At 37.9% G+C, this 16,016-nt stretch overlaps 2 protein-coding genes and 1 pseudogene across 4 annotated transcripts in view; all 3 read right to left on the bottom strand.

Moving 5' to 3' along the window:
- tmtc2a (transmembrane O-mannosyltransferase targeting cadherins 2a) overlaps positions 1-2,857 on the bottom strand; it is a 60,142-nt gene extending 57,285 nt beyond the window's left edge. Inside the window, exon 1 of one of the 2 annotated variants that reach the window (XM_051690872.1) lies at positions 2,838-2,857. Coding sequence is in view for 1 of the 2 variants with exons in the window: in XM_051690871.1 (XP_051546831.1) it covers positions 152-234 (83 nt within the window). In the remaining variant the exon portion in view is untranslated. Of the gene's footprint in view, positions 1-151; positions 537-2,837 lie in introns of those variants that run through there. The other variant, XM_051690871.1, reaches the window with a different exon arrangement.
- The window catches only part of LOC127436593 (scavenger receptor cysteine-rich type 1 protein M130-like), a 110,629-nt pseudogene that overhangs the window by 74,143 nt on the left and 20,470 nt on the right, over positions 1-16,016 (bottom strand).
- Positions 4,816-15,723, bottom strand: mettl25 (methyltransferase like 25). 2 transcript variants are annotated; one of them, XM_051690874.1, is made up of 12 exons: positions 15,500-15,645; positions 15,245-15,381; positions 15,022-15,140; positions 13,183-13,812; positions 11,544-11,691; positions 10,305-10,399; positions 9,128-9,157; positions 8,506-8,579; positions 7,651-7,744; positions 7,300-7,374; positions 7,138-7,209; positions 4,816-5,887 (listed from the first exon to the last, which is right to left on the bottom strand). In XM_051690874.1, the coding sequence occupies exons 2-12, from the start codon at positions 15,342-15,344 to the stop codon at positions 5,789-5,791; spliced, it is 1,536 nt and encodes a 511-aa protein (XP_051546834.1). In that variant the 5' UTR covers positions 15,345-15,381; positions 15,500-15,645; the 3' UTR covers positions 4,816-5,788. The 2 variants fall into 2 exon arrangements, with proteins under 2 accessions (XP_051546834.1, XP_051546833.1); XM_051690873.1 differs by having other exon boundaries at positions 4,853-5,887; positions 15,245-15,412; positions 15,500-15,723.

The following is a 16,016-nucleotide window of genomic DNA, read 5'->3' as shown; positions in this document are numbered from 1 at the left end:
ACGTTTTTTTTTTTTTTAAACTAAACATATAACTGTGTATGCTCATGAAGTGACTCGAGATTAACACAATTCCACACCCGTCCCATTGCTGTCACTGAGTGTGAATGGCAGCTGAGGTGAAGTGATGGAGAAACGAGAAATAGTACTGTACCTGTCATCATAGCAGAAATCGGCGCTCAATGTGTTCAAGTAGAGGAGCAGAGCCACAGCACCGCACACCAGCTCCGTTATCATCTCTCAACGCCAAAGAGGAAATAAAGTAAAGAAATGAATGACAGGAATCACTCCCCGTCTCTGTTTGTTGTTGTCCTCATTGTTTCGCTACTCCGCGACTTGGGAATCCCAATTCAGTCTCTCCGGACAGCGAGGAGTTTCAAACATAATCTCTCTCTTGTCTAACTCATTTTCAGCCCTAAAAACATATTGGTATGTACTGTGCGATGTCGCTGAAACGGACCATATACAGATGCTCATCCTACAGAAAGCCGTACTGATTGAGAAGCATCCCGTTGAAGAGACACGACAACACCCTCCGCTCAGCCACACAACACGCGTGTTTGATTTAGAATTTTCGCGCATGCGTACAAATCATGTTAGAGCCATTCAGCATTAGTAGGCTACCAAGTGCACTGGATTTAGAGCCTGTCCAGCCTCAACACAATGATGCTAATGCTTTCATGCAGTGTAGATGTAAAATGTCTAATATTTCCATGAACATCACTGATTTTTCAAATCAAATAAATACCATAAATGATGAACTCTTCCAAAAAGGAATCACAGAATAATGAAAAAGGGTGGGAGGTAGGGGCATAGATTCCAGGTGCCCCCAAAGTGTTCAAGCCAAATCTACGCACATGGTGGGAGGTAATGTTGTGTAACACAGTCAAATAAAAACACCAATTTAGAGGACTTAAATTAATTATTTTGACAATTTAATTTGTGTATGTGAGAATCTAAGTCATAAACAGGAACAAAACAGAGATGAAAGAGTGAAACGGGAACACTTGAACCCCAGTGCAGTCCCTCCACTCTTGTTCAACCCTCTTAACCTCAAGCAGTTGACCCTTGATCATCAACTCCACTGGGAGGACAGCTGCTGTTTCAGGGGTCGACATAAGTTCCGGCCCAGCGCTCCCCTCTGCGACTAACAGTATAAATGGATTAAATGTTTTTCACAGAGATGAAACCATTTAGAATTGATTTTTCTATCTAAAATGTAAGAGACTTGTGGTAACACAGGTGTTTAATATGGTAAACAAGTAACTAAAATAGTTCAGGGTAGTTTTTGCTGACAATAAGACAGGAGCTTATTTAAGTAATAAATTGGACAATGGACAAATCCCTGTTGAGAAATAGGAAATAACTCATTTAAAATGTGAATAACGAGTCCACGAAAAATTAATAATAATTAAAAAAATTGAAATTGATAAATTATTTTCTTCGTGAGGCATATAGTTTGGGTTTGCACATTTCCAGGAGTTGCTTTAATTTCTATATTTTCTCATTTGGACACAGACGTTTTCCATCATAGCTGATAAATATCAAACAGGAAACAGTCAGTCATAATCAGGACTGCCACAATTTGGACCACTCCTGCTCAGAAATAGCACCATACATGATTTAGACCAGCAAAAACCCACTGACGTCAAAAGACAAAATAAAACCAAACCCTCATGCTCTGATTAAAAAAAATAAATAATAAAAAAAAAAAAAAAAAAACCTGAAAGGCAAAGCACTGCAAAATTATTACATTTTCTCAGCTTGGCACTGCTATCCTTTTATATTATTTTACTGTATCTCTGTTTATATTTTGGGTAACACTTTACAATAAGTTTCTATTTGTTAACATTTGTTAACAACATTAGTTATAAACAATCAATGAACAATAATTTTACAGCATTTATTAATCTTGGTTTATGTTAATTACAACATATAGTAATATATTTTTTAATTAAAATATGTAAATGTTAACATTAGTTAATGCACTATGAACTAACATGAACTAATAGTGAACATAAAACTTATTTTTACATTAATAAAGATTAATAAATGCTGTAAAGAATATATTGAATATCTTGTTCATTGTTAGTTCATGATACTTTATGCATTAACTAATGTTAATGAATGGAACCTTATTGTAAAGTGTTACCATATTTTGTTCTTCATTCTCCTCTTATTTCAGTCTTCTCTCTGCTTGATTACACAAAACTGGCAAAATTATTGCTGGGTGTTTGGAGTAATTTTCATGTTTGAACTGCAGTGACTTTAATCATGGAATAATATCAACAATGAACTGATTACAGGGAGTGTACACAAATTGGACAGGACCATGAAACTACCAACACCTCTGCGGGACGCAGTTCAACAAATGAGGCAGATTCATTTCCAGCAATCTATCTAAGCATTTCACCATAGCATATTGAACAGCTACATTCATCAAATTGATTAGCCTATATCATGTAATGAGTCACAGATCAGGATGAAGTCTGTTTGCTTTGAGACTTTTCATCTATTCCTGTATACTGTATGTATATACACTGAGGAATGGTCATCTATTTGTTGGGCTTGTAAAGGGATCTCAAGAAAGATTTATTGCAGTTCAGCCCATACTGTATCTATGAGGGTAATGATATTGTAGGAAAATGCTTACACTGACCAACATTTCTTGTGATACTTTTTTATGCTGTGCAATTAAGTGATGTAAATTAATCAAAAGTGATATAAATAGCATACAATTTGTATCTATGTAAAAAACAAAAAAGTGAATATAAATTAATAACATTCTGTGTTTGTTTTGGCTTTTGTCATCAATCAAATATAAAGAATTTTACACTTACATCTGGGATAAATGTAGTCCATGATGTAAGATGGAACGGTTTGTGGAATATTTGTTCAGATGTCACATGACAATGGATCTGTTACAGAACACACTGAGAGAATGAAATAACAGAATTAGAGCACATTACTTTATTCTTGTACCGCTTTTGGCCAGACATAAATTTGTTCCCTAAAATCCCGTTAACACTTCAAAATGTTTTTCACCAAGAAGTTTATTATTTTCAGATGGAGTTAATCATGCATCATTGTGGATGGAATTGGCATGTGTGCGGTAGAAAAGGAGAGACGAAGCGATTGAGGGGAGAGAGAGAAAAATAACAGAATATTTTTCATCTCTGCATCCTGTTAGGTCCCACTGAATCACTTGAGAAAAGATAAATCGCACCTCTTTTCCCTTCCAATTCCCTTTGCTCTCACTCTTCCGTCTCTGGCTTCTTTTTCCATACAGTTCCTCATTACAGCACTGATGCCTGATAAGGAGTATTGTGTCTTTCCTCCCAACTTCCTCATCTGTTTTCCCCGCTGGCCGGAAGGTTCCCTGGCTCCCATAGACTTTCCTCCACATCCCCCTGATTCCAGTTCTCATACAGATCTGCCAGGGCCTGACTGACCACACAGCTAAAAAAAAAAAAAAAAAAAAAAAAGTCCTGTCCTTTATACTAAACTTGACTTTAGGAATAAAATAAAAAAAAGTCCACACAAGTTAGTGTCTTCTCCCACAGCTTTGGTAAACTGTATTATTTATAGCCTAAAGTCATTAAGTCTGTGAAACACACCATGCTTGTTTGACCACTGGTGACAGCAGCTGTTTAGTGAAGTGAAAAATGATTCCCCCTCACAAGAAAACGAATCATGCAGTTCCTGTTTAAAGAGAAGAAAAACAACTTCTTGTGTTTTTAATGATGTTCTAAAATGGAAACTTGTTTTGTTAAATGTGGAGCTGGACATTCCTGGTGACGAAAGAGAAGCATTTCCTCAAAATCCCTTGCATGCAAAGAAAAATGAAACATTTAAGGAAATAAGGGAGTGAGATTGTTTCCCATCGCTTTTCCATTTCTGTAACAGTGACATGTTTTGGAGTGCATCATATCATTATTCTGAAGCTTTTCCTTTCACTAATTTAGCTGCAGAACAGGAAATGGCACAATACAGACGCTATTCATGAGAGAAACATGTGCCAGCAACTAGACAACAGACTCTTTTTTGGCAAAGCATTTGACTGACTGGTCAAATACTTAGACCAACAATATGGCCCACTTTTTCTGAAAAATAAATAAATAAAAAATTACACTTTAAAGGAATAGTTCGCCCCAAAATAAACATTCTCTCATCATTTACTCACCCTCATGCCATCCCACATGTGTATGACTTCCTTTCTTCTGCAGAACACACATGAAGATTTTTAGAAGAATATATCAGCTATGTTGGTCAATGGGTAGCAAATTTTTGAAGCTCCAAAATCACAAAGGTAGCATAAAAGTAATCCATAAGATTCCAGTGGTTAAATCCATATTTTCAGAAGTGATATAATAGGTATGGGTGTAAAGAAATAGATCAATATTTAAGTCCTTTTTTTACTATCAATATCCACTTTCTTCTTTCGTTTTTGGCGATTCACATTCTTTGTGCATATCACCACCTAGTGGGCAGGGAAGAGAATTTATAGCAAAAAGGACTTAAATATTGATTTCTCACCCAAACCTATCATATCGCTTGTGAAGACATGGATTAAACCACTGGAGTCTTATGGATTACTTTTTTTTGTGCTTTTTGGAGATTAAAAGTTTTAGTCACCATTCACTTGCATTGTGAGGACCTACAGATCTAAAAAATTCTTCTAAAATCTTTTTTTGTGTTCAGCAGAAGAAAGTCATACACATCTGTGATGGCATAAGGGTGAGTAAATGATGAGAGAATTTTCATTTTTGGGTGAACTATCCCTTTAAGCATTTTCCCCTATTGTTTGCATTCAATTAATAAATCTTGATTTAAAATTAGTTTATTAAAAAGTATTTATTCACTTGACTCAGTAACAGCTCATTTCCAGCATGTAAAGTTATCATCAATCCAGGAGGTAATTTAGTTCCGTACAGGTGAGAAAATAGAACAATTATGTGCAATTATGTGATAAGAGTTGGAATTTGTGGCCTTTAATTTTCTCGTTCTCTCTGGATTTGAGGCACACATCACCTCTTTCAAATACAGAAAATCAAACACACAAATACCAGTAAAAGAGCAGTAAATAGAATGAATACACAAATAAATGTCAGGGAAATGTTCCTGAAGCAATCACACACTGAATAATTAATTAGGTTAAAATGACACCTCAAAGTGTTTGTTTAATGTATGAATATGAACTCAAACTCATGGGACAGGAGAATGGTCTGTGTGGAATGGACGAAAATAATGAAGTGGTCAATGTCTGATTAATTTGAACGGTCTGTTAAATAAGTGGACGCATGTGATTTAATGTATGTGACTGAACTGCTCAGTCAATGACAACATAGGCTCATTAAATGACCAGTCAGATTAATGAAAACTAAAAGCAACATTATGTGCATTACACTGAGTTCTAGAGCAATCCTAAAGGACAACTATATCTTTCTGCTTTAAGCTGCAATGCAGACGTTATGCATCAAAACGGAACTGAACAGGGGACTAACAAAGCTAAGTGTGGTAAGTACATAAAAAGTTTGGAGTAGCTAGAATTAATTCAGAACTACTTTTAATTTACTTAGAATCAATTTAAGAATCCATTTTTACAAAATATGGTTGAAAATGTAAAAGCACTTTTAGAGTGAATAGATACTGTATGCAAATATTCACCAGTTTATTCTGGAATTTGAATTTTAAAAACATAGAATACTTAAAACAATACGACAAAATCAAAACAATAAATTAAATTAAAAAAATAAAGGACATTAAATGGTTGACATAAAAGCTTTGGACATCAAGCAACTGTTGATTCCTTTATTCCAACAATGGCATAACATCTAGGGGACTGGAGCGGGTCGAAGAGCTGAACCAGTGCAGAATGAGAAACATTCCCCTGTTAGAAAAGAGACACATCACCAATTAATAGTAGAAACCAATGAAAATTAATGGAATTAATGAATCTGCTTGAATGTGAGGTGTTTCTTAAATCTAAAATCAGGGATTATGCCTTTGTAAAGCATTAAAAAAAATGGATGGGCACTATACAGTATTAGCTATATTGTTCTTACGCTATATCCAGTCTGAGCATATTATTTTGGATTAACAGTTACTTAAATTTCTGTTTCCAGAACATCCTTAAAAAGAGTGTTTTGATCAGGTCCAATAATCGGCTTAGCTGAGCACAGCTTGTTTCAATCCAAAATCCATATTGCAGCTTCTATAATCACTGACCAGAGCATGTTTATATACTTGGCAGCAGACCCAGAGACTTGTGTTATGAAACAAGTTTATATAGGAGAAAATTCCCCACAGGGCAAATACTAAAGTAGGCTATGATTTCCTTGCGAGTAGTGTTTACAGAGTTTACAGAGCTGTCAGTGAGAAACCTTATCATATTGCTAAGCTCTTTTAATGTCTGACATACACAAATTATAGACCTCTGTTGAAAAACACACAGATCTGACACTGGGGAGGGTTTTACTTGCTTTACATTACATGACTGATAGATGAACCCTGTAAAATCGTATGGAAATGATCCGCAATTTTTTTTTTGGTGTAAACAAAATGATTTTGTCATGCCTTAAATTTTCAGTTTATATTGCTTCACAGATGGCTTAGCCTAACACTCTTGACTGTCGTCGAAAGAAGGTTTGAGGTTTTATGTTCAAAGGCCAGTGTGCCTGATGGAAACAGAGGTGAAACGCTAAACCTCTGAACTGGTACAAGTTATGGAGCTGAACTCAGGGCTACTTCTAGGAAATGCCAAACTGCACATGCAGAGACATGCATTTACCTACTGCTAGTCTCAGTAGAGTAAACCTTTAAAAGCAGCACATTTCTTTGACCGTTTCAGAGCTGCAATATATGGTTGATTTATGATGGACAATGGAACATGTGCTGTTAAAATAAGTTGACTAGGAAAATCTGTGCTGTGGTCCTGAAGCATGCAATATAGGTAAAGCCTGAATAAATAGCCTCTTACAGTTCTCCAATTATATCCGGATTAAAAAGCCTAACATTCACAGCGCCAGAATAATACAATATAACACTGGTAAACACCCAGAGAGATTTCTTTTTTCATTTCTAGAGCCACCATGCATAACATCATATAGCATCTATTTGTCCAAATGGTCAGTTTTTTACCTGCTCTTTCAAGTAGCAAAGCCGGTCCAGAAGGACAAGACCCTCTATACACGGAGCCAAAGATACTTTCAACTGAGGAAGATAAAAACCAGCATTAAACAAACTGAATTAGATTAAAAATAAATAAAGCAGGACATATGACTTTATCTATGTGATACTCACCATGTTAAAAGCCACCATCTCATTCATCCTGGGACTATAGCACTCATGATAGCTCTGAATGACACTGTCAGATAGCTAGAGAGATCAAGAGAGAATATGAATATGAAAAGAAAGGTTTATTACTCAATCATAAAATCTTAAACCCAAATAATTTAAAGCATTAAAGGAATAAGCTGATGCCTTATTCACTAACCAAATACCAGGGTATGAATGGCTCCCATAATTCTCTCTAGACATCATACGCATTCTAATCTAGTCTGTTTATATCATTAGCTTCATGTGGTGAAACTCATATGTACGTGGGCAGACTGCGCAGAGATTAAAGGTAATCCGAGATCAATCTGTTATTACTTTAGACTCATCCAGATCCAGCTTCCTAAGTGCTCTTCTGACATAGTCCACAAACGACGAGGCTTTGGAGTAGACATTCCCAACACGTTTCTCACTGCCAAAGGAACAAAAAATCACTCATAAGATAATCTCCTATTTAAAACTGTATCCAAGCAAATACTATTATTTGTTTTGTACTGTACTATTTTATGCAGTAGTTTAATTTAGAGGTTTAATAGACATGTTGTATATTACAGTATGTTATAAACAGAGGATGAACTTTGCACTCATTGTTTACTTGCATATTACTGTAAGCTGATGGTTAAGCTTTGACTCATAGACTCTTATTTAACCTGAAAAGGAGCTTTAAGCTTTCACAAGCATCAGTAATCAGTGAAACATGTCTGCGCTGTGCAGATCAAATATCTTGATAAAGAACAGAGGGAATCTAGACCCACTTTTATTCTATCCTCTAGTGTACTAAAGCTCTCTGGCGACTGAAACAAAGACAAGCAGTAGTTTTCTGTCTAATGAGCAGATGATGTGGTGAGAATGCTGTTGATTAGATTTGATCCTGATGTTTGGGAAGGGAATGGCGTCGGTAAGGGAGCTCAATATTTGTCATCATGTGCGTTTCATGCTGACAGCAACTCATCAGGGGGTCTGGGGAGTATGTTTCCTTTTTTACTGATGGTTTTCCATAACCAGAACAGAAAACTGATATTTGTGTTGTTGTTGTTGTTGTTTTTAGATTCTGAATGGAACTGTTACAGTCAAGTTACCAGTTACTGGCAAATCAATTTCTAATAAACTGTAAAAATTAGATAAGCACCAAATTTGTATATTTCTAAATGACTTTGTGCACATAGTGGATACCTTTTAAAGCAATCATAGTGATCCCGTAAAATGACATGGAGAACTGCCCTATAAAACAGTGACTCCATAGGCAGCTGTAACAGAAAGGAAACCCAGTCAATCACAATTTCATGACTTTCCTTCACATTTTTATTTAATTTCAAAGCTTGAGAATGAAACAACTTGAATCATTAAAAAAGAAATTGATCCAGCTGCACTTCCGTCAAAAAAAAAAAAATGTTTTTACTGAATCGTTACATCTGAAATGTTTGTGCTGTTTCTGCCAACTTTAAAAAGAGATTGTGTAATATTTTCCATGACGATTATGCCATACAAACAATCACATATGTGGAGGACAACACAAATAGATTGACATGCTGACTGCTTCACCCCTGAACGTGTAAAAGTGAAAACAAATCTAATTAAAATATACAGTCCATCTAATTAAATCAGATAAATATTCAGAGTCACACATCCTGTAAGGTCTGACATTCAAGCCTGACAAACGCATTACAGTCAGCTGTGCAAACAGCTCTCCTTACATGAAATTGCAGTATTTATATACAGTAAAAATGCAGGGGAAATGCTTTTATAATTGAAGCATGAATATATGATTTGATCAATGAAATAATCAAGTACTCACCCCTCCTCCAGCAGACACCCTCTCTAGGGCCTGAGAGAAAATAGTGAAGTTTCCAAAGAGCTTAAGGCAGCGTTTGTTATATTAATTGAATAGAATATTGAATTTGAACTACAAAAAGGATGCATGAACTGTAAAACTTATAGGCCTTAATGCTAGCAAACATGGCCAAGCACACTGGAAACGGTGTATTCCGAAATTGTTCCACGTGAACATTTGCACAAGTCTATCTAAAACTAAAGCATCATAAGAACTATCAAAGGGATAGTTCACCCAAAAATGAAAATTCTTCCTTCATTTACTCACTCTCATGCCATCCCAGATGTGTGTGACTTTCTTTCTTCTGCAGAACTCAAATTAAGATTTTCAGAATAATATTTCAGCTCTTTTGGTCCATACAATGCAAGTGAATGGGTGCCAACATTTTGCTGCTATAAAAATCACGTAAGTCTGCATTAAAGTAATCCATAAGACTCCAGTGGTTAAATCTATATCTTCAGAAGTTATAGGATAGGTGTGGGTGAGAAACAGATCAATATTTAAGTCCTTTTTACTATAAATTCTCCTCCTTGCTCAGTCAATCTCAACTTTCTTTTCACTTCTTGTGTTTTTGGTGATTCACATTCTTCATGCATATCGCCCCCTACTGGGCAGGGAGGAGAACTTCCAGCAAAAAAGGATTCAAATATTGATCTGTTTCTCACTCACACCTATTATATCACTTCTTAAGATATTAATTAAAACACCGGAGTCATATGAATTACTTTTATGAAGCCTTTATGTGATATTTGGAGTGTCGACATTTTGGCACCCATTAACTTGCATTGTATGGACCTACAGAGCTGAAATATTCTTCTAAAAATCATAATTTGTGTTCTGCAGAAGAAAGAAAGTCATACACATCTGGGATGGCATGTGAGTGAGTAAAACATTTGAAAATGTTCATATTTGGGTGAACTATACCTTTAAGCCTGTGGAGTCGTGCTTACATTTAAGCAGTAGTCATAATAAATTAATATTTAAAAGTTCAATAATTAAATACACTATGTGTTAATCTAACAGAAAATCTACAAATAAAATATGTTATAATACCTTTTTGCAAGAATGCTGCTGATGAAAAATTTGCATAGTGATGTGTGGCTAATGTGAGATGTTCTTGCTATATGTGAACCAGACTTACGAGACACGCTGACATCCTGGCATTTCGACCACAGAAACAGGCCTGATCCCTCAGATACTGACTCATGGGAAAGCCACACACTCCATTTACACACTCTGACCAAAGAACACATAAATTTGAAATGTGTCAAAACCCCTTTAAAATAAAAAGCAGATCCCCAAACACAGCACGTTTACCCCATGCAGCTTTTGCGGTCAAAGAAAGTGTCTTCTGATTGTAACCTTCCATAATGCTTTGCTTTTACCACTGAGATTCTAAAGCACTGAAAACTCTGACATCATAAATCTGAAAACACCACATGTTGTTCTAGCTCTTCAGAACAGGCCTTATTTTAGAGGAGGAGCAAGTATATAGGTTGCCAGTCCAAGATTTGCACATATATTTTAGCATTGTTCCTATAGCAATTTATGATGTGGTAGTTCATAATGTGATCACCAGACCCATAAAACAACTGCAACACAATATTGTCTTGCTGTACCCAATGGGCAGGGGCACTGATTTAATAATTCATAGTAATGCTGAGATCAAAATACCACATTCTGCAGTCATAAAATGCTATTCTTGTCCCTATAAATCTCACCAATGCCTTTTGCAGCATATCCTCCTTCTTTCAAAAGTGAATTTAAAGGAGGGACAATCCAGGCCACCAGTAACGTTTGGCATTTCTAACATCTGTCACACTTAATGTACTGTGCTCTTTAAGAGCATTAATGCTGCTTTGCTTGGCTGAAAAATAAGTAATAATGCTCCTCTTGGTAAAGAGGAGGGTAATAAATGGGCCACTGGTGTGGGACAAAACCATAAAGCATTAAATAGGTGTAGAGTTTGAAATTTGAAATGTCTACCTCAGTGTGTGTGTATTTGTCTAAGGGAGAGAGGGAGAGAGAGAGAGAGAGAGAGAGAGAGAGAGAGAGAGAGAGAGAGGGAGAGGGAGGGAGAGAGAGAGAGAGAGAGAGAGAGAGAGAGAGAGAGAGAGAGAGAGAGAGAGAAACCATATGCTCTCTTGGGACCTGCCCCAAGTCTTAAGGGAGTAGAGAGTACAGGAAGACTTTGGCATGGGGCTGCAGACTGCTGGTAAAAACATTATGTAATGATGAGTAACACACACACACACACACACACACACACACACAAACACACACATACACACATCCTGTTTTGTTTGAAGACCTGTGAACCCAAATCGACAGACACACATTTGTGCATGTGTATGTTTGTACTGTTAGGAAATGCTTTTACCCTGTCTGTCCTGATCAAACTCTTCAGAGAGCAGGTGGTAGCAGCAGCCCACACTGCAAACCGCCCGCAGCTCCTGCTTGGCCCTGAACATTCGCAGAGTGCTGGGGGCCAGATCTCCACACGTATGGAGGCCAACCAGAACTGCATCCTGGGTTACAGCCAGAGAAAAAAAGAGAAAGTCCAAGAGAAAGAGAGAAAAATAAGCCAATTTAGTGAAGTCTGAATAAACACAAAGATGTGTACATTCATCTCTATGGACTGTTCAAAAGCGTTTGCCATCACTCATAGACCATAAATGATTTGCTATGGAAACATCCAAGTCCGTTTCCATTCTTGATCTCAATTTTTGACCCAATTAACACAATTAAGATAATCACAGGCATCTAATTGAGCTGTAATAGCAATGGAAGAACTTTAGCTCTATACTCCAACCCCACCCGGCTGAACAATTATTACAGCATAGCGTGTCTCTTTGTTATTATACGAATTTAGTACAGATTAATTATATGACTTTGAGAGCATTTAATATAAAATACATACGTAACACAGTAAAAATGTCAGATAATGGCTAAAATACTTCAAAATCCAAATATTAAAAAAAAAAAAAAAAAAAAAAAAAAAGAAGAAAGTTCCATTTGGTTCTATCAGTTTTATGAGAAACTTTTTTTTCTCTAACATCATAATTTTCCACAGTATGCGGTTATGGGGAGCGTTTTCAAAACACTTTGTTTTCGGTGGAGTAAAACACTGTTCTTGTGTGGATGGAAGGTGCAAACGCAGTGAAATTTTTAGGTCACGTCTTCATTTGATTAATTGATTTAGCAAGTTTACGCCTCTTATCCACACTAGAACAGCGTTTTCCTCCGCCAAGAATGGAAATTTTGAAAAACCCACAGTTTGGAAAACGAATGGCGTTATTTCTGAAACTAATTAAACGAATTAGTGTGGACGTGGCCTGAGTTATCTAACGGCATCATTTTCCGAAGTCTGCCGTAATGGAGAGCGTTTTCTATTTTCAGTGGAGGGAAAATGCCATTCTCGTGTGGATGAGTAGCGAAAACGGCTAAATTAATTAATTTTCAAACAAATACCTATTAAGCCATGCCCACACTAATATGCTTTCATTTGACAACGCATCAATTTCGCTATATTTACGCCTCTCATCCACAATGGCACAATGTTTTCAACCACCGAAACTGGAGCATTTCAAAACCGTTCTCGATTACCACCACATACTTTGGAAAATGCTGACGTTAGGAAACTGAAAACGCATTTAGATTAGTGTGAATGTGGCCTTTGTGTGGATGTGGTCTAAGAGGCTGTTCACATCTAACACATTTTTGCCTTTTTGTATTGTTTGCTAGACAGACGTATTTAAATGTTGCGCCGCATCTCACTGTTTTTCAGCGTCTCGCGCAGGAGTGACGCATTTTTAGATGCTGTTTCAAGTTAAAAAGAACGTCAACTTGTAAAGGTGCATCTCAAGACCCCTGCGTTCTTTTATATTTGCTGCGCTGCGTCTAGCTTTTTTAGCGCAAGAAAGCATTCGGTCTGAATGGCCCTAACCAAGGTACTTGACTAGTACTCTTAATTATAAAGAACATAAACACAGATGTCAATGTCTTAAACATCTTCTCACCTCTAGCTCTGTGATAAGCATCTTGAGTTCAGTTTCTGCAGTGACATATGAGGTCAGAGGGGAATACAGACTGCCGTCGCCACCATTTTCCCTCCCTTCTCGAGCCTTCCTCTCCAGATTCTCCCTCTTCCTCTTCTCTCTCTCCTCCAGACTCAGCTGGCTGGGGTGGACACGGGGTGAGGTGTCCTCAATGACATCCATCGACAGCATATTGAGGAAGCTGCTTCCTGCATCAGAATCATTTGGGTCTATTGTACATTCTCTGGTCTTATCAGAAGGGGATAATTCACTGGTGACTTGTTCTGGTAAAGCACAGGGCTCATCTGTAACCATAGATCTTCCGTTTTCTTTCATAATGCAGTTCTTGGACCCTTGTTCTTTACTATCATTGTTTTCGCTGTTGTTAATGTGTTCTTTACTCCCCTCTCCAGTGTCCACAGGTTGAGCTTCATGATTCCTAGTGGCTCTGCTGTGTTTCTGATAGGATCTAGAGAACTTCTTCAGTTTCCTGTTCCTCTCCTGAGCTCCATGTGTGTTGGTGCTGGAGGAGTCAATGCCAAACACCTGCAGGTTAAACCGCATGGACAGATAGGAGCATAGGTAACCTTTCCCTGAGCCCACGTCTATCACCTGAGAAAGAGAGAGATGGATAAAAGGATGCAATCGAAAATAAAAACTTGAATGGTTTTAAAGGGATAGTTCAACCAAAAATGAAAATTCTCAGGGCCTGGGTAGCTCTGCGAGTACTGACGCTGACTACCACCCCTGGAGTCGCGAGTTCGAATCCAGGGTGTGCTGAGTGACTCCAGCCAGGTCTCCTAAGAAACCAAATTGGCCCGGTTGCTAGGGAGGGTAGAGTCACCTGGGGTAACCTCCTTGTGGTCGCGATTAGTGGTTCTCGATCTCAATGGGGCGCATGGTAAGTTGTGTGTGGATCGCGGAGATTAGCATGAGCCTCGCGTGCTGTGAGTCTAAGTGGTGTCATGCACAGCAAGCCACGTGATGAGCGGATTGACTGTCTCAGAAGCGGAGGCAACTGAGACTCGTCCTCTGCCACCCGGATTGAGGTGAGTAACCATGCCACCACGAGGACCTACTAAGTAGTGGGAATTGGGCATTCAAAATTGGGAGAAAAGGGGAGAAAATTAAAAAAAGAAAATTCTCACATTATTTATTCACCCTCATGCCATCCCAGTGGTGGGACTTTGTATATTCTGAAGAACACAAACAAAGATTTTTTTAGAAGAAAGGTCTACACAATGCAAGTGAATGGTGTCTAAAACTTTGAAGCTCCTAAAAGCAAATAATGGCAGCATAAAAGTAATCCGTAAGACTCCAGTGGTTTAATCAATGTCTTCTGAAGCAATTCAATCGGTTTTGGGTGAGAATGGATCAAAATGTAACTCCCTTTTCACTATAAATCTTGACATCAGCAGTCTCACTGGTGATCATGATTTCAAGCTCACGGTTTTGCCTACAGACTGCAATGGCAAGATGTACAGTGAAAAAGGAGTTACATATTGGTCAGTTCTCACCCAAATCTGATATGATCACTTCAGAAGACTTGGATTTAACCACTGGAGTCTTAAGGACTACTTGTATGCTGCCTTTTTGTGCTTTTTGGAGCTTCAAGGTTTTGGTCACCATTCACTTGCATTACATGGACCTACAGAGCTGAGATATTCTTCTAAAGACCTCTTTGAGTTCAGCAGAAGAATGAAAGTCTGGGATGGCATGAGTGTGAGTAAATTATAAGGGGATTTTCATTTTTGGGTGAACTATTCCTTTAAGCGTATGTCCTACTATGTACTGTACTACATTATTTTTTACATGTCTTACCTGTTCAACTTGGCAGAATTTTGCCAAACTAGCCACGACCTCCGACATTGCCTGCACCTCATGGGCCTTCTTACAGTTCATGAACTCATCAGGTACAACAACTCTGCCTGATGTCTCTCCTATGGAGATTTTAGATAATGTGACTTTCTAAAACCCTATAATGATTGCAACAAAGATCTTCATGTACAGAGGCCTTCACATCAATATTATGAGTGCTCTTAACCTGCTGTAGTGTCTCCAGTCATCAGTCTCAGATTCTGCAGCAGCTCTTCCAGTTGCACACAGACCCCCAGACCTGACAGTGAGTGTGCTTTTGCTGTCATCAGCAGTGCTGACACATCCAACAACTTCTTTGTGATACTGCAGAAACCAAAGGTGGTGTCTTTCTCCTCTAACAGCGTAAAATAATTCATATTTAAGTAAACTGATTAAGCCACATAACCCTAGACATGTAAAAAGAGACTACTTGACAGCTTACCCTCCACCGCCCCCATGTGCTCATGGTTTGAACTGACAGCAGACAACACTTCATCTGGACTCACAGACATGAACGTGCTCCAAATATCACGCGTGTAAAAGTCCACTGTGTGCGCGTTCGCGATACTCAACGATATTGAAAGAAAGTGCCTAACATCGTCTATTTTCTTCTTCAGTGTGTCTATTGGTAGTTCGTTAAACGCCATTGTTCATGGACACCGAAAAGAAAGAAAATCGTGTGCATGCGTGAAAACTGTGTCTGAGACTGTTGACATATTTCGAGTGTTTAAGACATAAGTAGTCAAACCAGGATAAAATTCATTCGAACGGTCAAATGTGGGGCCATGTTTGATGTACCAGTGAATGTGTTCGTCAATGGGCAAACTGAGCAAGTTTTCCCCAACACAAATGGTCTCCCGTCAAGCGATGCTTTATTTTAGATTAGTAATGCCTGCGTACGTCATCATTGCTCGTCTTTACACGCGATAAGCCCCGCTGTGTGTACAGACCAGTGTGAG

The sequence above is a fragment of the Myxocyprinus asiaticus genome, chromosome 47 (assembly GCF_019703515.2).
Source record: "Myxocyprinus asiaticus isolate MX2 ecotype Aquarium Trade chromosome 47, UBuf_Myxa_2, whole genome shotgun sequence".
Lineage (NCBI taxonomy): Eukaryota > Metazoa > Chordata > Actinopteri > Cypriniformes > Catostomidae > Myxocyprinus > Myxocyprinus asiaticus.
Note: the sequence above shows the minus strand (reverse complement) of the source record. Positions and strands in the feature narration are given on the sequence as shown.

Bases quoted from the DNA above. Each gene is read 5' to 3' on its own strand.
- mettl25 (XM_051690873.1), bottom strand. From the start codon at position 15,704: ATGGCGTTTAACGAACTACCAATAGACACACTGAAGAAGAAAATAGAC. The intron at 15,413-15,499 runs GTAAGCTGTCAA...TTACGCTGTTAG, and splicing joins GCACATGGGGGCGGTGGAGG to AGGAGAAAGACACCACCTTT. The intron at 7,210-7,299 runs GTGAGTATCACA...TATCTTCCTCAG, and splicing joins AGATGGTGGCTTTTAACATG to TTGAAAGTATCTTTGGCTCC.